Genomic DNA, 24,352 nt, shown 5'->3' with positions numbered 1-24,352 from the left:
GGGACGTCCACAAATGTTATCAGTTAAAACCAGACAATTTTTATAAATGCAGATTTCTCCAAAACTACTTTTCTTTCTGGCAGTTTTCTAATAATCATTGTGAAGGAAAAGGGAAAAGAAAAGCTCTACTTCTTTAATTCTTTGTTTTAGAGAAGAGGAGAGATTTTATCTTAATTTCAGGAGAGAGAGAGAACATATAGCAAGTATTCTTTCTAAAGACAAAAATAAAAGACTATATAAATATCTTTTTTTTTTTGGTCCACCTTTTTGTTAATGAGCTATATATCTGTTGGTTGAGTCCAAACATGTCCCTTCAAAACATCTGTCTAAAAATAATCATCAGAAGGTCACATAAAGAGGCTGTGGCAGAGTGGTCTTGTTTAAGCTCTGTTTTAATAAAGGAAGTAGTATTGATAAGATATGAAATAAACAACCATAAAAAAGTATAAACAGAGAGATAAAAAGTGTGAGTGTGTGAGGAATGAGAAAAAGGATCAGAAACAACTTCCATCCATGCCAAAACAACCCTATTACAAGCAAAAAAGGACATTAGGCAGAGATTATTAAAAACTAATCCATTGTTCAGTAATGGCAAACATTTCACACCTCACATGGTAGAAGCAATAAATTCCATTGATTCCTCCTAGACAATTTACAATTAAACACTGATTTGCAAATAAATAAATAAAGGCAGAATTCATTGCGGCACCTTACGCCGCCAAATCAAAGCAATTGGAGTGGAATTGAGAATAATTACCAGATGTGTTGCTTTGTGCTCAAAACGGCATCCGTTATTTACAACTACCAATGATGTTCCTTATTTATTCCTCCTGCTGGTCTAATGACTATTGCCATTCAGTGTTCTTTTATTTAATCATCAACATCCAAAAAAAGAAATATCTTTTCTTTCTCTTCTTTTTCTTTATGATTTTTTTCTTTTGGCAGCAGCAGGGAGAGAGAAGTTTTTTAAACCCCAACAATAGCAAATTGCTCTGGAGAAATGCATCGTTTTTTTCAGTCTGGCCTGCAATGTAATTATGAGCATTGCCTTCAATTTATTGGCCTTTTACAGATGTGCAATCCAAATGGATGCTACTTTAACTCCTGGAGTAATGAATATTTGTTTTCTCCTTGCCTATTTCACGTCTTTTCTATGGAGGATATTTCAGGATGGAAATTGACTGGCAGTCATAAGCATTAAGAGAGTTTGAAGCTCCCCAGGGAAACCCAGCACAGTCATAAAGTTGCAGTACATGTAACCATGCACACACAGAAAGAAAAGTGTTTGCAGGTGAAGAGACTCTGAGGACAAGGATTTTTTTTTCCTCTTTATTCTTCTGTTTGTTTCAATCCCATTTGCACACAAGGTGCTCTCCAGGCTCATTCTAGGTAAGGACAAAAGGAAAATATTCCTTGAGGAACAAAGAAATGAAATGTTAGATATTATCAGAAAATTACATAATCTAGCCCTTCATATACTATGTCCTGAATGGGCCATTTCAGGGAGGTCTCCACACCTTTTCCAGGATGTGTTTACGTGGGCTTCTCAATTGACATAGAGAAGGAATTCTGAACGACTAGGTGCAGCTCTGGCGAATTGTCCCACCTGCAGGCTGTCCCATAAAATGTTCCTCTACTATTAACATCTCATAATTTCTAGAGGTAAAACTTTTGGGACACCCTTCTCATCCCCACAGTTTACTATGTGAAAATTATTTTTTCTTATTTTTCCCCTCTCTTTTGAGGTATTCAGAAGAGATCTTAGTGATTATATAGGGGTTGACATACTTGATGGCCCTTACATAAGTTTATAATTATCACATCTTAAATGCTAATGAGTTTTTATGAGTTAGTCATCTCCAAGTAGCTCCCCAGGAGAAGCAAATCCAATATGTGGCACAAGAACAAACAAGAAAAGCTTTCTGACTTTCATTTTAGGTGGAATCTGTTAGGTCCTCCCCTCTCCGTCCACCCCTGGGGTCAGTAACTTCTCTTTCATTGTAAGGCAAGTATTACCACAGTACATCTGCAAAGGGCTTCACCTTGTACAGGGTAAACTGGAAGGCAAAAAATACTTGGGAAAGACATCAAGTTGTAGAAATAGTGCTTCTACCACTTTCAGTTTTCTGACAAACACTGGAAGTGGGAAGAATGTTAAAAGCATTTTGTAGGTACTAGAAATTACAAGACATCACAGAAGAGACGTAGAAAAGCACACATTTGGGTAGCACTGATACATCCCTACTAGTATCCAAATTCTACATGATGGGCTCTCTGAAGAGCTAAGGATACAGACCACAAGATATATGACCTTTGATGTTCTGTTCTACATGTAAAAGGTTATGGAAGCAGGGCAGTCACAGGCTAAGAAAAGTACAGTAAGTTTCCATGTACAAAACACACACAAATTCCTCAATGGCTCAAAATTTCCTGTTAGTTGGGTACTTGCAGTGAAGAGAGACATCATTGCTCCTTGTTCTATGCCTTTAATCTTCTGTTTTGCTCATTCTGCTCTTTAATCATCAGACGACTCATGACAGTAATTGTGGATGTCCCTGGATAGCTCAGTAATAAATGTATCCTGAACAAACATGCCTGTCAGACTTTATTTAGCCTAGAGCATCAAGTTTATGACCTCATGAAAGAGAATTTTTCTTAAGTTCTCTAAACAACTCTCAAAGTTAATCTTTCCTTGTTCTAAACATTAATTATTTTTTGCTATTTTCCTCAAGAATTTAGGATAGGATCCTGGAAACTACTTAAGTGACAAACTCTCTAGCTTTACACAGGACTTTAGACCCCAGCCAGCACCTATGGGTCCAGGTCTTGATGTTTGGACCATTGCATTCTGCTTCTTCATGTTTTGGGCAGAGCACAGCAGCAGAACAATATTGCAGGATGTTGTTAATAAAAGTATACTTCTCCCCACAATAATTGCTGCAGTGGCATGAAAGATAAGCTCTGTTTCTTTATCCAGCTTTAAGCACAGTACATTTGATGTGAGAGTTTCCTGGAGTAAAGATGTGGAACAGGAGTGCAGTTTCTTTCTTTGGTAATTATTTGTGCTTCTGGTCTAGTGACCCAAACTATATTTAGCTCCCCATCAAAACCAGAACCTGAAAATTAAATGGACTGCAATGGAAAGGTGGTCTCTGTGTCACTTTCTGGATTCTGTTTCACAAGATGCAATCTTCCTCGATTTCCAAAACCAATTTTCTCCCATCATCTTATGAAAGTGGAGGTCATCCTGTGAAATGTGATATCTCACCAGTTATTATAAAGGAATGTGCCCTTCCCCACGAAAGAAGGGTTCATTAAATCACACAACTGATCAGATTGCTGAAGCTTTGATTGGCCGACAGCCAGAGCAAAGAAATCCATGGGGAAGAGGCACATGGCACCTTCCAAATAGGCTGGACCTGAACTAGAGTATTTTAATCACATTGTTATAAGGAGGAAAGGAGAATCTCAAAGAAGGGCACTATGGGAGCTTTATTGACTTTTAGGGTCAAAAGAAGATGGGAAATAATCAGACAGCCACATTTGAATTCCACAGTTTAGCATTTATTCCCAGTCACCAATTTACTACTAAGCAGAGTTCAAAAATAATTCATGACCCACCTCTGCCCTTGTTGCATTACTTCTCTCCACAATGTCCTTACAAAAGCCGGCAAACTGCTGTTCGTAGCCAGTACCAAAAGACAGCTACTGCTGGAGTAGGTCACAGCAATAATGCAAAACCTTTGCTGCAGGACAGAAAACTCTCTAACTTCTGAGAGCAGGTCTGTGGTCTGAGACAAACTTCAGGCAAAATAATGCCTTGGACTAGAGAAAAAAAACTCTGTCTGTGCTTGGTAGAACACTAAAAAACTGCTTTCAGGAACAAGTGCATTAGAAAGCTTAATTAGAAATTAGCTTATGTTCCAACTGGACATCAGGTGTGTGTTTATAAATACTTAGCATGAGTATTGTCTTGAGTTATGAGGTTCATTTGTTCACCAAACTCCACGTGGAATGAAAATGAACTGGATTTAGGTAATGTCCTATTTTCCTTTGAAAGGTGGTCAAAGTCTTTGACAGTCATGCTTTAAAGGATCACAAGGCACCAAGTTCTGTAAACATAGATAGCACTTTATGAAGGCAGACATTTGTTGGGGACAGGCAAGCTGAGTTGGTGCAGAGCAAGCACAAACTACTTCAGATGCAGCAGACTCACTGTGAGGGCTATAACCTTGGCTACCTTTCTGGGACTTTCCGATGAGTCTTGCACTGCAGATCTTACAAGAAGAAATGACTGGATTAGTTTATGCTTGGCTTATCACTAATACACATGTCGTCCCCAGGCCTTACAGGAAGAATGTGGCTGCAGGATTGCAGTGAACATATTTTGAGTGGCAAAGGATGACAAAAAAATCACTTTTGTATTTTAGCTCAAAATTGGTAAGGGAGGACCTGAAAGACTATGTGATAAGGACCACATCTTGTTAAACCTTGCAGGCAGAACTCTCTGTTTTGTATATTTGGGGAAATTATATACTTAGGTGGATATATGCTTGGATGATGGTCCTTCTATACAAAGTGACAATAACATGCAGAACTCCAATAAAATGCTGATGACTCTGAGAGTAGTCATGTCTGAATTAAAAGCAAAGAGCCTACCTGTCTTGGATCTTCAAGATGTAGACAACCTACATCCAAGGAAGAATAAGACCATAAGTGTTCCACTATTTGTCACAGCTGGCCAGGACTCTGAGACAAAATATGCTGTGGATTTTTAGGGTTAGTCAAGAAGAGAGGAGCTGACAGGGCATGATCAGTCTTGAGAGTTCCACATGGTTGAGAAGAGTAACCTCTCTTCTGGCTTTTTATATGAATCAAACCTTTTGATCTGAACGAATTTCACACTGGACGGAGTGGCCTGACCACTTTTACTTCCCAGAGTGTTGTTAAGATGTACAGTTTATCTGAAAATCAAACCTTTCATTTTAAGACTTACAATTTGAAAATATATACGGTTTTATCAACTGGTTCCTAAACCCAGAAAATGCATTGTTTCACATCCATCCCACTTTGCAATGGGAGACAGACACAGAATGTCACAGGACTTGTCCTAAGATGTCCAACTGTAGTAGGACTGAAAAACAATGTCATAAGAGTTGACAAAGGTTATCCTCTCACATTGCTTCAGGGCATCAAACTCTATCAAGGAGAGAATGATGATTTAACTCTTGCCAAAGGGAGCACTGAGGAATACTACCTACTCATTCTTTCTTTCTCAGCTGCTCCCAGGAGTAGAAATGCCAGTCAACAGCAATAGGTTGACCAGAAAGTTGTGGTAAGAACCACAAGGAGTGTGAACTTGCAGAAGGAAGGGCATTCTGGGAATCCTTCATGGGAGTATTTTACAACTTTCCAATTAATCCTTGTTAGCCATTAAAAGCTAATTCTCCCAAATGATAGATTTAGCTAAACAAGATGTGAACTTTAAATTCAGTGCAAGAAAAGTTGACCCTTCATTTCTGGGAATCGGCACACCTCTGCCCTAGGGTGGAACACTCAGGGGCCATGTGACTTCTTCACTAGCTGTGGTCTGAGCAGTTTTTCAGCTCTTTGGAGAATAGTGATATTGATTCCGGAAAACAAGAGTTAATCTGGAGAGACAGACAAACACACACAAATGAAATGCATTTGAGTTTAAAGAAAAAAAAGTTAGTGTCATGCGATTGAACTATTGACAAGGCTGTCACAAATATCGTCCTGTCTCAGTGTAAATAAACAAGCTTAGTGCTGTTATTTTAGAATAAAAGGCTGGAATAGGTTTTGTATTGACTTTCTAATACCCACTCAAGAGTTGGAAGAAGAAAATTAAAGATAATAAAGTAAAAGTGCAAACCAGAAAAGTGGAGGTAGACAGTGCATAGTAAACTGTGAGTTTGAGTCCTCTGGTGCAGGAAACCAATTGTATAACTCGGTAAAGGTCAGTAAGCAAAGAAGTGGAGGTTATCAGTGAATCCTTATCGATATTTGGAAGGATGATGTTTGCAGGATGATGTAATCTTGGTCTGCAGTGATTCAAAGCCTGATGCTCATGTGTGATCCCAAGCTCTTTGCATTTGCATTTCTTAGAGTAAAACATACCCTGATGCTAGTGAAATTACTTAGTATCTTTTCTGGGGCTTGTCTGTCTGTGTCTTGGGCAAATTCAGTGTTTACTTTGGATGATTCTCTAGACTAACCCCGTCTTCCATATAAGGTTCTTTTTAGACCTCCTTTCTCTGGGAACTTTCAAAACATTTTCTTATACTTTCCAGTAGCTACAGAAAAGGTGGAGAGGAACCTTTTGCAAGGCCATGTAGGGATAGACAAGTGGCAACAGCTGCAGACTGAAAGAGAGGAGATTCAGATTAGGTATCGACAAGAAGTTCTTCCCTGTGAGGGTGGTGAGGCATTGGAAGATGATGCTCAGAAAAGTTGTGGCTGCTCCATCTCTGGAAGGGTTCAAGGTCAAGTTGAATGGGCCTTGGAGCAACCTGGTCTAGTGGAAGTTGTCCCTGACTATGGCAAGGAGTCAGAACTAGATGATCTTTACAGTCTCTTCCAACTCAACTATGATTCTATGATTTTGTGGACTTTCTCACTTCCTTTTGTCACCTCAAGTGACAGAGGATAGAAGGATTAAAAAAAGATTGACAGGAAATCTATTCCCCTTGAGCCAACAGCCCTCTCAGAAAGAGGGATTGGTTTATGCTTTGTCCCTTCTCAATATGCTTTGAATAAACTATGAGTGAGATGTTAGACCTGCAAGCCCAAGATGTTTCCCTTAAGGACAGCAAATAATGTGTGAGAGGCCACACATCCCATTTGGTGAGTAATGTGCTGCTAAGTGAGCTGAGGTGCTAATATAGATAGTAGGTGCCACCAACTGCATGTGCTAGCTCAGAACCTTTTGTAAAAAAAACCAAAAAATCAAAAAAAAAAACCCAACCAAATCCAAATGTCTTTGCTTTGGAGTAAACCTTTAGCAGCTGTAAGTAAGAGAAAATAAATGCCTCATATGAAAAGACTGAGGGAGATTTTAAGGATGGTGGAAAAACAGGAACATAGATGAAGAGCTGTGGTGGTTTAGCCAGGTGCCCATCAAATCATAAAATCACTCCCCCTCCCAAACAGGAGAGAGAGAGAAATATAACAAACGGCTTGTGAGTTAAAGACGGAGAGATCACTCAGTAATTAGCATCACAGGAAAAAACAGACTCAACTTAGGGAGAAAATATTTTGATTTCTTAAAGGAGCAGTAAGAGCAGGGAGATGAGAAATAAAAGTGAATCTTAAAACCTCCCCACACCCCTTCTCTTCCTGGGACTCCCTTTCCTTCCCCCCCAGCGGTGCAGGGGATGGGGGATGGGGTTATGGTCAGTTCATTACAGATGGACTTTACCACTGCTGCTTCTCAGGGGGAGGCCTCCTCACACTTCCCACTGCCACACTGTGGGGTCCCTCCCCACAGGAGACAGTCCCTCGTGAACTTCTCCAGCGTGGATCGTTCCCACGGGATACAGTTCTTCACACTCTCCTCCGGCATGGGCCCTCTCATGGGGGCAGCTCCTCACACACACTGCCCCGACATGGGTCATCCACAGGGAGAACAGTCCTTCAGGATCAGACTGCTCCAGCCTGGATCCCTCACAGGATTACAAGTCCTGACAGCAAACTTTTTCTGGTATGGGCTCTTCTCTCCCCTCGTGCTCCCAGGTCCTGCCAGGAGCTTGCTCCAGCGTGAGCTTCCCATGGAGTCACAGCCTCCTTCAGGCATCCACACGCTCTGACGTGGGCTCCTCCACGGGCTGTGAGTGGGTCTCTGCTCCTCATGGTCCTCCATGGACTGCAGGAACACAGTTGCCTCACCAAGGGCTGCACCACAGGGCACAGGGGAGTCTCTCTTCCAGGGCATAAGCACCCTCCTCCACTGACCTTGGTGTCTGCAGAGATGTTTTCACATTCTCACTCCCTGGGCCAGGTAAAACCACTACAAGAGCTAAAAGAAAGTTTCAAGCTGAGACAAAGCAAGTTGGTAGTGAAGATAGTGATGATAATTAGAGGGTAAAAGAGACTGCAAAAAGGACTAACAAGATGATGAGGATTTGTGGCATAGGGTCCAAAGATGGGACAGGAGAGAAAGTCAGTGGAAAGATCTGTTCTGATCCTTCAAAAGCAGCAGATTTAGAAGACATTAACTGGAACCAAACAGCACTAATGTCTGTAAACTACTACTCCAACAGCATAAAAAACATCTCTGCCTGAATATCCCTTCATCCCTGTGACCAATGGATGAACAAGGCTTTCCTTTAACGTGACTGGTTATGGATGTTTTTGAATCAAATCAAAAAAGCCTCTAGACCTGTAGAATTTCAGACCTCAGGTTTTGCCTTGCTCAGCTCCATGAGTTTTCAACAATGTTGCCTCATAACAATCAGCATACCAAGCTCATACAAATAGAGGGTGTAATGGCCCGTGAGTTGTTGGATACATGCAAAGTGTTCATGCAATCATTTAATTTTGATCAGATTGGTTACATGCCCAAATAATGCCATTTAGAGGCATTTCTTTGACAATCCTTTGTGAATTCCTTTGAGACACAGAGTCAAATCTGAGGCAAGCAGAGGGAAGTTATTTGTTTTCTATTTTAGGGGTGAAACTTTGGATTGAAAATGTAGAAATTCCAGATCTGTGTAGAAGCTGCAACTTTTTAGTCAGAGAAGAGACCATTAAGTCTGGACTCCTATTGAGAGTATAAAGCAAAGGGCCACTACAGAAAATGACAGCACTTCCAACTTTTACACTTCTTCAGTGGAGATTTGAAGGCCTAGAATAGCCTTTGATGCCTCTGCCTGGCCACATGCACAGTGCTGAATTTCAGATAGTGACTGTTGCATATGTCCCACAGCCCCTGGCTCAGACAGAGATATCTAATTGCCTTAAAGTCTCAAACCAATGGAGACGTTGACACATCTCTAGTCTCAATGGTTAATTACTCTCACTGGTTCACGGGTTCTCTTCAGTTACAAGAAGATGGCTATGGGTTTTTTTTTCAAATTAAGTTAGTTTCTTAGAGCCTCAATTATACTTTTGTTAAAATGGAAGTAATAAACAAAGAGCCAGATTGTCCACTGGTGTAAATTAACTCTATTGAGCACAAAGACTCCTTTCTTACCTGCTTCCAAACAGCCTTTGCATAGTGAATTTAATTGTCTTCCTTTGGCTTTCCAGCTCCTATTTAAATCTATTTGGTTTGGGGTTAGATTCCTTTGAAAATCCTGCCTGTGTCCCTCTGTACTTCTGTTAGGCAGAGTGCTAAAGTCCTGAACATGACATTGCCTGTGAAATGATGCAAGTCCACTATTTCTGCAGCATTGTTCTTACAAGTGTGTATCATATCAATAAAAGATCATCCAAGTGCAGGAACGAAAAAATAAAAATGAAAGAGAAAAGGATTGGGAATCATTCATAGCAAGTCATTTTGGCTGGGCTGCAATCAACATGTCAGGCTCGATAAGACAGGTATTTGAGAGAGCATTGATCTCAGATCTTTTTTCTTTTTAATTTTATTTTTGTATTTGTTTATTCTTAACACTTAATAAGCTCCTCACATCTTGCTTGATGCTTCCATGCAGCCTTTGGCCTGTGTATCTGTTGCTTTTTAAAAGTTGCATAAAATATCTGCAGCGACTGGAGCAATCTTGATTTTTATATGACAGGTAAGAACTCAGCTCTTCAAAGTTCCTTTTCCTCTCTCTCTCCAATTTGTTTTGGCTTAAGTAAATCTTGGTGCTTGTGAGTAAGACCAGTGCAATTCTCTCACTGCATTGTCATTCTGAAATATTTTTGCAATGGTAAGTACATCTTGGAACTGTTTTTTCTCTGCCAATTTGTGCATCTGTGGGCTCAGGATAATAATTTGCCTTCTGGTAGCAGCTTTAGGTGCCCTCTGAAAGTGGTTTGAGAGTCCCAAGTGATATATTTACATCTAACGAGATGCAGTAGTTCTGGACCTGTAGATTTTGGCAGGCTATACAGAGAAGAGAAGAGGGGAAACAAAGGCACAGAGGTGAAAATTACTTTTCCAAGGTCATGTTGCTGACCATGTCAAAGTCTGCCTAGACCCCATCTCTCCCAGTCTTTCTCTAGTGACTTATCCCCTGCCCTACAAAACCTCCCCAGAGTGATTTAAAGGGGTGTGATTTTAACCAAGCTCAAGGCCCAGCGGTCTAATGAATCTTCTTCCAAAGACTGGCATGCACATAATTCATCTCGTTCTTCAGGCTTTTGTGACTAATACAAGAGCTGTTCACCCTAACCTGCCCGTATGATTCATCTGTGTTTTGTACAGCCTTTGTTACTCAAACTGTAACTCTTGAGCACAAGGGGTAAAAACAAAATTAAAGAGCGATGCCTGACAGCAGATGGAGATTTAATAATATGAAGAGTAAAGGTTGTTCCAGGGTCTCATTCCAAGTTGTGCCAGTGTTTAAGATAGGTAGACTTCAGCCAGAAATAGCAAAAAGATTAAAATGAGAACTCGGATCTGAACCTTTTATTGCCAGGTCTGAATCCAGTGTCTCTTTCCAGGGTTAGTCTCCATTAGCGTGGTATCATGCTAGGATAGAAGGCAGGTGGTTCATTTACACTATGAGTTAAACCTTAATTTGCAAATTTAGTGTCTCTTCACAGTAATGAGATATGGGTGAGCTGGGAAGAAGGAAGTCCAAAAGAAATACTATGTTAGAGCTACACTTCCTTCTATGCCTGACTTCTAGTTGGACATCACATTAGATCTTTGAATGCATTCAAAGTTTTGTCACATTCTTCTCTCAGTAAAATAAATATCCATTTTCTTCACTTTTGTAATCAGTTCAAGAGGATAATTAAAAGTTAAAATATATGAAAAATCTGTTCTTCTTCAATGTTTGGGTTTTTTTCATTTACAGCCTGCTTCGGGTGGTGTTAGCTTAGAGGAATGTAATAGCTCCTGCATGAAACTGAATGCATCTTTTTGTTCTGTGCCCATGAATGCTATTTCTTTTTTTTTTCTATTGTTGTTATTACTATTAACTAAAGAAGGCTAGTTTAGTTTTGAATCAGTTGTTCCACCCCAGAGGGCAGTCAAACTCTGATCAGGCTGCATGCTAAGTGATGTAGGAAAACAGAGCTTAAATGCACAGTGCCTTTTTTTTATTATTATTATTATTAAGCAAAAAGCTGCCCATTTCAACTTGCAATACTGAGTTCAACTTTCCTATCCTCCACTAGCTGCCCTTTCCAATCATGACTCCATGACTGGGTACTTAGCAGGAGGAATTTTATTTAGGACTCATGTTTTGATAAGAATTCAGACTATTAAGAAAAATCCAAAATCCCAAATGACAAGCACTGCTAAGTAGGTGGTTAACTGATTACAAAGCATAGATCTGAAGCAATACACATTTTCAGAGAAGCTGCACAATATAAGCCCTTGGGGGAAAGGATGGAGTAAAATGAAATGGGGTTTTGCAAATTCATTGCAATTACATGAAGCATTCAAGAGCCATCACCGTTTAAAGAAACTGATGAAGCTCTGTCTGAATGTGCAAGGCCATAGCGTTCATCACTCACACAGATAGGAATAGACTATAGTTTTCAAACAGGATTTACTGAGGGGTATTCAGTGGTTTGGAAGATCAGTTGTTATAGCTGCTGTTGCATCTAAGTTAAGTCACATGTGTACAAGTCGCATACCTGTCCCTACACCCAACTACTATAGTGCATCTATCTTATCTCATAGATAGTCTTGTACTCAGTTGACACTGCCCAGTTCTCAGGACTTCAGTCAGCTCATCTGGAATCTTTATGAGCCAAGGCTGAGCTTAAGACACCACTCTAAATCCAAGCTATCCAAAGAAAGTCACGTCCCTCTCCTTCTTGACCATGCCTCAGTTTTCTGATCTATGCAAAGCACAGGAGATACATGTAGATCTGTCTTGTTTAGTTGTCATGAGAGAGAGGAAAAGAAGCATTTCCAGGGTGAAATGAATTAAAAGTCCCACTGGATTTCATTTGCTATTGGATTTGGGAGAAGTCCAGACAAGATGCTATTTGTGTAGATTTCAACTCCCTCATGCATTCCTTGGCTCCTTCCTCTCTCACCATTAAGGTTTAATCCTGACGCCTTTTACTGGCAAGAGTAAATGCTGCCCTGCGTCATTGATTGCCGTTTAAAAAACTCATATTACACAGACTATTGGGAGTGAATAAAGATTTCAGACTCAGATATACAAAGGCTGCGGTAACCATGGCTCATTGAGAAGAGTTTGTTCCTCAACCCTGGCCTGTCCCGGAGTGTAGGTCTGCATGCTGGTGTCCTTAAGATAAGGAGCTCCTTTGTCCTGCCCATCTCTCATGGCTGCTGTCCAAAAGAGCTTAAAAAGATCTCAGTGCAACTTTCCCAGAAGAGATGTCACCTCCATGTCTTTGCCAATGTTTCTCTCTCGCTGTAACATAAGGCCTATGAGTGAGCTGAGTGCATGACTTCCGGGGTTGAACTATGTAGGGCAAGATTTTGTCTATGTTTTTCAGACCATGCAGAAACAACCTTCCTCACTGGCACCACTATCATCAAACACCACGCTAAGGTGTAGCTTGGGCAGTTGGCCACAGGGTGATCACAAAGCCCAGATTCCTTCCTGCCCAACAAGTTAAAGAAAAAGAACAATGGCATGCTGGGATATGTACCAGGTAACTCAGCATTGGCCTAAATCCTCACCTCTGTGGCTACACTTGCTCCATACCAAGCTTCTCAGTCATTTAGCTCCTCCTCAGCATAAGTGATCTCTGCAGTCAAAAGAAAATATATGGGAGACACCATGCTTTGGTCTCTCCTTCACTATGTAACACTGATACAGCTTATCAGTACAGAAGCTAAGCTATTAAATTTATATTAAATTTGCAGTTCTGCAGGCCTGCTTTTATGTAGCAAAGTAGTAGTAACTCTTTAGTACTGGTGCAAGGCAGGAGGGAATCTTAGAGACAAGACATCAGTTTGCCCTATTCTTCCACAGATCAGGAGATCCTCTCCCTCCTCCTCCTTCTCTCTCAGTCAAGAGGGAGAATGTCATTGAAACCACAGCAGTTGGCTGTTCATTCACAGACTAACTGCTCCAGCTCTCTGCCTTATTGCTATTCAGATTTGTTTCCCCATACCATCAGGCACTAATCCAGCAAAAGATGTCAGCTGGTTAGCAGAATCATCTGGGAAAAGTTGGGAGACCCTTAACAGACTTTCTCTTCCTATTGCCAGCCCCCTGCTACTAATTTAGATAGTCTCCAAAGCACTAGGGATTTATTTTCGTTTCCTTTCTCTTTGTCTCTTTTCTTGTTGGGTTTTTTAATGTTATTCTGTTGAGTTTTTTTCTCCTGGACCCAGCTGCATCTCTGGAAATTTGATCTCCAAAATGGAAGCTTGGCTGAGCTGGAAGCTCTCAACACCAATGGTAGATAGCTGTCTGAGGCCACTTGCCAGGGAGGGCGAAGATGAGTCCCTAGGCATCAAGGAAGCATGAAAAGTGACTATATCTAAATACTTCAGCACATGATTTCTTTCCCATTACTTTGATTCAAATCTCCCTTAATTCTCAGCTGCGTTAATGCAGTTAGTGTGTTATGAGTGCCACATGTGAATGCCACTGGATTTGATTTCTTCACACAATTGGCTGGTAAATAATTTAGTACCAGTTTTGCCTGGAACACGACCTGAAAATAGCCAGTCTGTTTATAGCTTTTGCTTTCTCTCTTTCCACTTTTTTCCCTTCTCATAAGCACCAGGAGGCTGTTTGTGGAAGAACAGCCTGATAGAAACTGCCATTTTATATACCAGAGCTTCCTCCTGTCTCTGCTCATCAGAATATTTCTTCATTTACTTTCTAGAGGAGAAGAGAGGGAAGGAGTGGAGTCAGGCCACAAAGCTGGAGCTACAGGCAAGAAAGTAGCTGAATACTCCTAACTTGGTGTCTGAAAACAATAATAATTTGCCACAGTTTCTGCCACCAAACCCAGTTTTTCCTTTACATTTAGCGGTTTTGAAATAGTGGTTTATTCACTTATTTGAGATTCCTGCAGTTAAACCCAGCCTAAGGTAGACAAAAAGTGAAAGGCAGGAAGCAAATGTTAATAACAAAGAATTTCTGATTTTGGGAAAAAGTCCTGGATAAGGAAGGAAACAAGAATTCCTTTGAAATGGCCAGCATTCTCTGGGATGGACTAAATTCCAAGTGGTGTGATTTCTCATTGGGTACAGCCACAGTAGTATAGCTAATAATATCCTGCATTATCTTTCATTTCTTGCCACAAAATTTTGTATTCTTCCCCACTACTGACTGAGGTGTACTACACTGTCTACTCTTTCCCATCCTACAACTTCACACCAGACACCAATCTCCTTACCCACATGGGACAGACTTTTACCAGTAAGAAGTATGCTGGGAAACAGATGATGAATCCCTGTATCTTATCATTGTTCCTGGTTCTGCTCAATCCCTTTGAACTGAACAATGAGATACTTTCCCTCTTCTAACTCTATGAAACACTTGTAAAGACAGGAGATGACCTCACAGGTGTTTTTCTGAGATTCGCTTGACTAATATCTATAAAAATAATGTGGGGTACTGAAGAAACCATGAACAAAATTTGCTATTGAGTATTCTCCTGAAGAGATGCTGTAGTTCAAACGAGTTACATGTAGAAGCTGAAGGGTGAAATATTTCAGTTTGAGATATTCAGGAGGTTGGATGATTAAAACCAGAGGATGCATATCCCCATTGCATAATCAGAATCGTCTTTGGCCTATCTTAATTCCCTAGTCATACAGGAGATTGTTTAGGAGACATAGTGCAGATAAAAATACACTCATGGGCTCTCATGACAGTATAAGAATAGGAATTCTGTGGCAGGGACAATTTCTGGTCACTCTTTAATATACTGCAGTAAACCAAGACCACTTTGATCCCAAGTCAGTGTCAGATCAGTGCTTTTCCATGTTTGCCCTGCCATCACCAGAGCCTGATACATCCCACAGGAGCAGAGCAGGGCCCATACTTCCTTCCTCAGAAAGGGCTTGTCGTATCACACTGCATTTCAGTTGATTTGACAGGTAAGGAGTAACAGGGACAAGCTGGAACACAGGAAGTTCCACTTAAACATGAAGAGAAATTTCTTTGCTGTGAGGTTGAGGGAGCTCTGTCACAGGCTGCCCAGGGAAGGTGTGGAGTCTCCTTCTTGGGAGGTTTCCAAGCCTGTCTGGATATGTTCCTGTGCCCTGTGGCTGAGGGGAACTCACTTTAGCAGGAGTTTGGACTAGATGATCTCTAGAAGTATCTTCCAGCTCCCACCTTTGTAGCATTTTGTGAAATACACCTGACTACTAGCCAGATCCTAGGAACAGGTAGTCCTTCATTACACCAAGTGTCTTTTGGAGTGGCTTTCAACTTCACAATTGCTTGCAAATCCCCACCTCCCCACCCCAACCACTACACATGGCTTTCCAAAGGCTTATTATAGGACTCTGTATGGGCATATGAAATCAGCAGGGTTTTGTCTAGGAGGTGTTATTTATTAATATGAGGATTTAATTATATAGCACAGCTGCAGAAAAATGAAACTTCTTTATGCCTTGCACTTCCCCAATGACACATCATAGTGTATCAGGGCTTTCAGTTCCTTTTATCTGCTTTGTCCTTCCAATTTATCCCTTTCCTGCCTGCAATATCTTTCACCCAAGCAGTCCCAAGTATTTTGGAGACGTGCAGCAGGAGAGATCCCCATGCTCAGTGGAGTGCAACAACCATTTCCTAGAAGGGAACACTGAGGCACAAAGAAACTGAGGTCAGGAAGTTCATCCTCAGGTGCTTAAATGCAGCAACCTCCTTCAGCATGTAGGGACCAGAAGAGTGACCTGCTTGTTGGAGATTGTGCTGCTGTGTTTGCAGATCCTGTTGGCTCCTCTGTAAGCAATGGTTGCTTAGCAACTTTGAGACAAAGGCCAATTATTTTGATGTCTGAATAAGGATACAGGCATTTAATTTCAGGGACCCACATTTGTAAACACTGACTAAGGAGAGTCGACAAAGGTCGCATGCAGAGACGGTGACTGTGAAGTAGGGGCAGAACCAAACTTGTACCTCAGTCCAGGAGCACCCACTTACTCTTTCTCTAGAGATATTTGAGACCTTCATCCTTTCTGTTCTGGCATCACTAAAGCTGTCTCCTGGGAATAGAGTACTTGTGGAAACAGATCAGGAGCTTTCAAAAGTGATTGTTTGAAACTTTTGTCCATCTGAGCGCCAGGAGTGGACACTTCATCTATGCCTTTGGTGAGAAGGACAGCAGAGAAGCTTGTGAGTCAGTGGTGGGGCACTGAGCTGCTCACTGTGAGTTCCTAGTTTGACAACCAGATTATTATTGATGGTCCTGCTTTTGCCCAGTCTGCAAAACAGGGATAATGATGCTTCACCCATCTTTGTCAAGAGCTTTGAGAGGCTCGTTTCCCTCCTACAAACACTACAAGAGATCTAAATAGTGGTGTTGTTTCTAGTGTGTTATCCTGATAGCATGAGAGGCATAAACAAGATCCTCATTTGCTGATGGTGACTCACTGTGAGCCTCTGAGGGTTGTGTGGAAGGGCTTGCTCTGATGTTTTTGCTGCTCTGAGATGGATTATTGATTCTCTTTATCTAGTGTTCGTCTTACAAACCCAAGGTGATGAGCATCCTGTTAGTTTCAAGAGCACTGGTGCTATTTTTTCTACTGCTTCAAGGGACACAGAATATGATCCAAGTACCTTCAAATGAGCAAAAACCAGGTCAGCCTGGTTCATATCAATTAAACTGCCAGCTTCAGGAGAAGGCTACAAAGTAAAACTGGATAACAAAAACAGACATTGTCCAGTGAGAGGGTCATGAATTTTCCACTAAATTGTATTTTGCTTGGTTTTAGTGGCTTCTTTTGTTGCTGCATTTGATGACAGATCATTGAAAACGGTGTCTTTCACCTGCAAAAGAAAAAAAATCTGGAGAGAAATATCAGAAAATTGTCAAAATGTTGTATTTTGACATTGCTGCCAAGAAAACAAAAAATGTCTTTTCAGTTACAAAAGAATTTGTTATTTCGAGAATATAAGGTTATTCCCAGGTAATTAACTTAAGAAAATGTTTGGAATCTAATAGATCTATATACACAGCTATCAAGATACAAAAATAAGGGTTTGGCTTTTACACAATAGGGATTTCACCATTCTTCTTGTTCCATAGCAGAAAAAGGTCCCTCCAGCGGCAGCTGCAACATCAACATTCCTTTCTTTGTATCAAACCCTCCAGCCAAAAAATGCTAGATGCAAAATTTACCACACCTCTTTCAAAAAAGCCTGGCTCAGCTCTCCCCCTCACCCCACCTTCTGCCTATCTTGAGAGCCATAAATAAGAAGAGGCCAGTTGAAGTTAACTGCAAAATATCTGCTTGCAAACAGGTGTAACAAAAGAGTGAGTCTAAAATGAGCACTCTGCAGAAAGGAGAGGGAGAGAGGAGGCGGGGTGGGGGGCGGGAATGGGGGAAATGGGAAAAAAAAAAAGCCAAACATATGATTGAAAGCCTTATAAATGTAAATGGTTTGGCAGAAAGGTTTTAGCAGCCCTGGGTAGAAGATTGCACTTGGTGTTCCAAGGCCCTTATTTTCAACAATCGCAGCGCTGGTCCCTGTGTTTGCTTTTTCAATCAGTGAATATCAGGTTGTCTCTCTCTTTTTTTTTTTTTTTATCTCTTCACTCGAATGTGCCAGGCTTAAATGAAACCTCAGAGAGAGAATGCGAGCTGTGCTCTGGACCTTTGAAAGAGCTCATCCCTGCTGCCTTTATCGCTACTTATTTATGAATCTCCCCCTCCTGACTCTCCTTGCTCACCAAGCCCCATCTCTTGTTTTCCCTCAGCAAATCCCACCTTCCTTTTTGTATATTTTTTATTTATTTAATTTCCTCTACATTTATCTATATATTTTACACCCAGTAAGTCAATCAGTTTCAAATTATTGGTCCCTGAAACAGATGTTTGGTGAGTCATTTAGCTGCGCGAAGTTCTTCAGACAGTTTGCTCTTCCACCTCCTGTTCATTTAAAACATCTTTTGAGGCTGATTTTTCCTTTTCAAAATGTCTTTAACTGCTGAACGTTTACTCCCACCGGGCAGTCTAATGATGTTGGACACAATATGTGTGAACATCTCTTTAGAGGCCATCTCCCTTAGGCTACATTCTTGCCTATAAAATCATTGTTTATTTAGTCCTTAGGCCTAGGAACCATCTGCAGTCCCCATGGCTCCTGTTGTTTTTAAAGTCCTATTAAGTTTCTGTACTTCTCCTCAGAGCATTATTTTATTTCTAAACAACCACAGACAGCTTCCTGTCAACACGGCTTCTGCCCGGCAAATTAGAGATGACAGTTTCATTCTTCTCACTACAGCAAGCTCTCATCTGATGTTATTTAACGTGAAAAACAACTGTTATATAGAGAGTGATTTAAAAACAATGAGAAAAAAATAATAATGATAATAATAATAATAATTTAAAAAGAGAAGCTGGAAGAGGGTGACCCAGAAACTCTGGGTTAAGGTATTCAGATAGTATTTGCCAATGAGGAAAACATAAGGGATTTGAAGGCTCTATGTAATGGTCATAACAAAAGAGAATCAATGAGTGTTGACTTGATGTCATTTTCAATCTTTCTTTTCCTGACAGGAACTGAAAACATTTTTGTTTGGTTACGTAGGACTTATTTTTGCTTTCCCTCCTCACTGTCTTTCCCCATTTCCCATTCCCCTGCTTTGCTGAGTAAGCACTCAGTGCAAGGGAGAGTGGCTGAGCCCTGTCCACTGAGGTAGAACATCTTCTGCCCTGCCATTCTTGGATTCATAGAGCTATAAGCTAATACCAGGGACATCAAAATCAACCCTTAGTTGACCAGCATCTGAGAAGCAGGATGCTCTCAGTATTGAGAGGCACGTCTCCCTTGCAGAGTACTTTGTGTAGGACTTTGTGTCTTAGCAGAGGTGCCTCAGTTGGCTCTGGGTAAGAGAAGGTAAGCCACTATGCTAATGTTAGTGCCAGAAGAGGGAGATTTGAGCAGCTACCTTTCCCTTAACTGTAGACTTCTTGCTCTGCAGGCCAGTGAACCAGCCTAACTCATGTCCACAAACCTAGAAATACTCTTCTCCCTAAAACCAGATACCATCATCCATTCTTTCTATTGGGAAAGGTTCCTGGATGCGGTTCCTGTGGCCAGGTATTGCCTAGTAGAGTGCCAGTCGGCCATGGCTCGCAATTTGCCAGCCTGTAAGCTAGTACCAAAACAACAGGGACAATCAGAACATGCTTCTGCAGAGGAGTTGGACTAGATGATCTCTAAAGGTCCCTTCCAACCCCTACCATTCTATGATTCTATGACACCTGGACCCAAGATCCCTCCTTGGACAGTGAGAGGACCATGCTGTTTTTATCTTCTCTGCCTTCTAGAACTAGCTTTAGAAGCAACAAGATGTTTGGCTATGGCTTCATGCTGACTGCTGCTGATAAAAGTGTAATCAGGGAGAAAGCGAAAAATCGGTAAGAAGAAAAGGAAATCTGTGTGACCTTTGTGAATCACATAACATTTTACGACATCAGTTTTGCCACCTATAGATCAGCTGTGATAGTTGAGCAAGCATTCATTTGTGTTCATAAGGCTCCACAAGACATTCAGGGAGAGGATTGTAAATGGAAGTGATTAGAAGGGACTGTTATGTTTTGGGAGGAAACCACACTATCGTGACGTTGTGGATTTGCAGTCAAGCTCTTAGATGTCAGGAAAGGAGGTTAAGGTTGTTTCTGCAATCTTAAGTCTGTCTTCTTCTGAATGTGCGTCATTATAAGATTGTCAACCAAACCCTCACTTGGTGGAAGCCTATGTAACTCCATTGAAGTTTAAAAAAGTGTGAAATTATATTTCATTATATTAGCAAAGAAACAGCACATTACACTCTGAGAAAAGAAGCTGACATAAATGGATCTATGCTGATTGACACCAGATGAATAACTACCTTTACAGCAATCACAAGTTAGTTTTTCAGACAGTATGATGTCTCTTCAGGTGAGTGTTTCTGCAACCTTAGCTGTAACATTGCCATATTTCCACAACCTGTTTGTTTCCTTGAATGCTCACACTGTTTTTACTCTGTCAGAGCAGTCCACGCTATTCTTATCAACTTAGATGGTTTATCTTTTCCCTGTGGCTTGTATTCTAATCACCTGGGCTCCTACAATCTAGTCTGAATTTGCTTTAGAAACAGCAGGGTAGCCTTACTGAGGTACAATTCAAGGGGGTATGGCAATTCCATTACTATGAAGCTCATTTAGCTGCACACTTGGGTGGTCTATATACTCCAGTAAATTTTCACTGTTTATGCTGCAGCTATGAATAATTTCTTGAGTGCTGTTCTGTTTCAGATAGGATTTCATCCCATCCTCATCAACAGCATAGTAGAGTGCCTTCCAGTCATGCATTAAGCTATATGACCAGTTTCTCTCCATTGTAGCCCCTTCTCTCATTTCCTTCTCAAGGGGGTAGATTTAGGTACATGATCACTTTGGTTTTGTTGGTTTTGTTTTTGAAATGTGTCTCAATGTCTATGCTTAAGGCAAGTAGTAGAGAAAGCAAGCAGAGTAAGTATCCCTAGTTCTATGATTGAAAGAAGGCTGCAGTCTGTGATGGCCATAGTTTTGTGGGAGATGCTTCTACTGAGCTCTTGAGAAATCTTTGACTGTGCTGCAAGCCTCTGGTTTTTCAGAATTGGCATTACCATTTGGAGATGCTTACTCTGGCGGGAAGTTGTTGTTCATATGACTCCCAGTGAATATGCAGAAAATTTAGAGAGGCCAAGGAGTGCAATAATAAGACTTTTCTTCAGTGTTCCTCAGAACAGTTGGGTACTTCTGGACCAAGATGACAAGCTCAGAAAAAGTTGGTCATTCCACAGGAAGAGATGAGTGGAGTGGAGTGGAGTGGAGTGGAGTGGAGTGGAGTGGAGTGGAGTGGAGTGGAGTGGAGTGGATTTACTGAGCTAAATCTCTATCTCCACATCTTGTTCCTCCATCCCAAAGGTGCAGGAACCCTTCAGAGATATACAATGGGCTCAGTAATGTGGGTTTCACTCCCTAAAGTATACTAACATTCATTCTTTCTCTCTGCAACAGCCTCTTCAAAGGATCCTGACAAGTCTTTTATGGTGCAGTTCATCCGCTTTCTTTTCATTACTGTGAAAATTTATTTGTGACTGATCTAGTCACCTATGGTTCCCTTTAAAGCCTGTAGAGTGGAAGAAGTAATTCCAGACAGCAATTCATCTCCTCCTAAAAACCAAGACAGGGCAACTGACTTCTGGAGGAGCCTGTTCCACTCCATAGACACACCAGCAGTGACCCAGTGATGAAGGGCTGGATCTCAGTTATGGCCCTTCTTGTGGGACCTACAACATGGAAAGCAGATCACAAAGCCCTACTTCACACACAGTTAAGGAGGAGAAATCATTTAGCGAGAGAGCAGGTGCATTCCCGTCCTAGAAAGAAGCTGTGGAGGGATTGAATTGGTATATCAGTGTTCAAGAGAGATGAGGTGTTTGGGGATGCTGTGATGAGTAGTCATGTGGATCTGTTCCACTGCACTCCTGAACAAGGGGTTCACCCTCAAACAAGCTCCTCCAGATATTAATGATGTCTCCACATATGGTGTTCAGCTTTTCCATATGTTGGACAAGATAGGGAGAAAAAAGGAGAGAAAGGAGAAGGAAAGGAAATTCATTTCAGCCATTACAATGGAACTCAGACAGTATTTGGATGTGACTGTAATTAAAACAAAAGGTCTTTTAGATGTAAGGAAAGGAATCCTGGCTCACAGAGTCCGTGGAGAATGCAGTATTCAGTAACCACCAAGGCAGGCATACATTATAAGTACATCTGTAACTACCAGGATAGGTGTGAAAATGTAATTAACAGGAAACCTACTGAGTTTAAATGGACTTTTAGTTGTTTCAGGTTTTTTTTCCTTCTTCTTTAGCCCTCCCTCCTCCCATTCTTAAGTTAAGTTTAGACTTCTGGGTCCTCTAACTCCCACTGGCACAGTGTAATTTAGCAAAGGTTGTTCCAGTCGAATTTGAAATTAATAATTTCAAATAGGCAAATCAATGATATTTAAAAGCTCCCTCCTGTGTGTTTGTACAATCTGCACAGGTATAAAAGCTAATCACATCTTGCCAGGGAAGAACATTTGTTATCTGTTTTAAGTAGAGCTTGGCAGTTTGTGGGGGGATCAGACACCACATTTCTTTCCATAGTGTGCAAGTGCCTCTATAATTTAATATTTCTCATTAATTCAGTGCTGGGGAAGGATGTCAGTGCCAATGGGAAGGATGCATCCAGCCCCCTGAGTGATGATCCATTTTGTATCACCATGTGACTTGTAAATACAAGAAAGAGGATACAGAACAGATCAGATATTTAAAATAAGGTTTCTGAGAGTATTGCTTGGTTGGATGGTGAAAGGTTAGGTTTGGCTCTCCCAGTAACCATCCAGAAGGATGCCAAAGCATAGATTTCCTTCAAATATCCCTGCAAACATCACTTTAGATCAGCTCCAGCAGTCCTTGTTGTCCTTCGTTGTGTTCATAGCATTTTCAAATATTACATGTCTCATAAAAAATATCAGAAAAAAAATGTGGATTCTACATTTTTCAAAACATCTTTGCTTTTTAACATTATTAATATATTTTTAGCATCCAACTGGAAATAAGATATTGCAAAACTGCATTTGCTCTATTTAATATAATTTTCAATGGTATCGCTATCTGCAAATACTACCTCCTTTCTAAGTCCTTGAAGACCATCAGCTGCAATAAATTCTTGCAGCAAGGAGTTCCATAGGTCAGCTCTGCAGGAGGCAAAATATCTTCTATTTGTATTCCAGAATCAATGTATAATTTATTTTCTGGATTAGTATTTTGTCTGTGCTTCTACATGAAAAGATCCCATTCAGCCCAGTGCTGTCTCATATGGAGGAGAAAAGCCAGCTGGCTGAGCTGAAATATTCTTTCAAAAAGTTCCAAGAAGGAGGAAGACTCTCACATTTGTATTCTCCTTGCAACATCTCTTAATAATTTAATTCCCATTAGAAGTGCCTGTGTTGTAGGGGGGGAAAGATTTATAGAGAGATTTCACTCCAGGTTGGGTTTTTGTCTTTCTGTGTTTTCTTGGCATTTATCATGCATGTTTTAATTTGGATCTGAGTCTTGCTACCATCTGGTCATTATTGCAAAGAAATATTCATTTTCTCTGAGTGACATGGGCTTCATTCATCATGGAACTAGCTGATTGCCCCTCAGTTTTTTTTTCCCATTACTTGGAATGAAGTCTGAAGATACTTAGCACCAGACATAGCAGTAGTCAATAAAGTTTGCAAAGTTAGTGGCAGCTGGTAACTAGGCATTGGAAAGATTAAGAGACACTCTCAGGTCCTGATCCTTCCACTCTTTCCTCATCCTTCCACATATTGTTCATGAGAAGTGAAATATTGGAGGACAGGGCAGCAATTGCAAAGGATGGAAAGTGAGCTAATGACTCCATTCTCCTACTATGTAGCTATGAGGTACTTTCACCATCACAGTCAAACGCAGGTTTTTGTTTTCACGTTAAACACGGAGAAGATACAAGGGAGACAATCTACCCCAGAGGAACAGCTACGCTCTATTTCTCCCACAAATGGAGGAGACCTGCAAGCGAGACAGTCTCAGAAGCAATGGGATTTTTTCATGAAGAGGTCTCAAAAGCTGTATTTCAAAGTTTGGGCAGGGGGAATGGGGAGGGATTAGACACAATCATTTTTAGTCTCCTACCATGGGAGAGCCTTCCCTGGATGCCTGTTGTTATGGACAATGGACACAGGGAAGTGAGGAGTAAATAGAAAGACTCTTCACTATTTTTAAGATTATTCAACATGTGCACTGACCCACAACTGCATCTGCACACTCTTTGCAAAGAAATTGCTTCTGAGTATTCTTTCCCTTCCCTGGTACTTCCTCCATCCTGTTGTGTAGTTCTCTGACTAATCCTTCTTTAGTTCCTTTTGTTTGCAGTCTTTTGTAGCACTTACTGCAAAGGGGGAGGTTGCATGTGCAGTGATGGAGAGAGATCGATATGTCGAGAGGTTGTCCCTCAGTCTCTGCATGCTATGAGAGCTGGCTGTCAGTCAGAGCTTGG

The 24,352-nt window shown here is 41.0% G+C and overlaps 1 protein-coding gene across 47 annotated transcripts in view; it reads left to right on the top strand.

The window, feature by feature from the left end:
• CELF4 (CUGBP Elav-like family member 4) overlaps positions 1–24,352 on the top strand; it is a 688,894-nt gene that overhangs the window by 428,853 nt on the left and 235,689 nt on the right. For 10 of the 47 annotated variants that reach the window (XM_062019331.1, XM_062019319.1, XM_062019301.1 and 7 more), the window contains exon 4: positions 16,563–16,566. The exons of the other annotated variants lie outside the window; for them this stretch is intronic. In XM_062019331.1, the coding sequence (XP_061875315.1) occupies positions 16,563–16,566 (4 nt within the window). The remainder of the gene's footprint in view (positions 1–16,562; positions 16,567–24,352) is intronic. 47 annotated transcript variants of the gene reach the window in all.

This window comes from Colius striatus, chromosome Z, assembly GCF_028858725.1.
Source record: "Colius striatus isolate bColStr4 chromosome Z, bColStr4.1.hap1, whole genome shotgun sequence".
NCBI classification, from domain to species: domain Eukaryota; kingdom Metazoa; phylum Chordata; class Aves; order Coliiformes; family Coliidae; genus Colius; species Colius striatus.
Note: the sequence above shows the minus strand (reverse complement) of the source record. Positions and strands in the feature narration are given on the sequence as shown.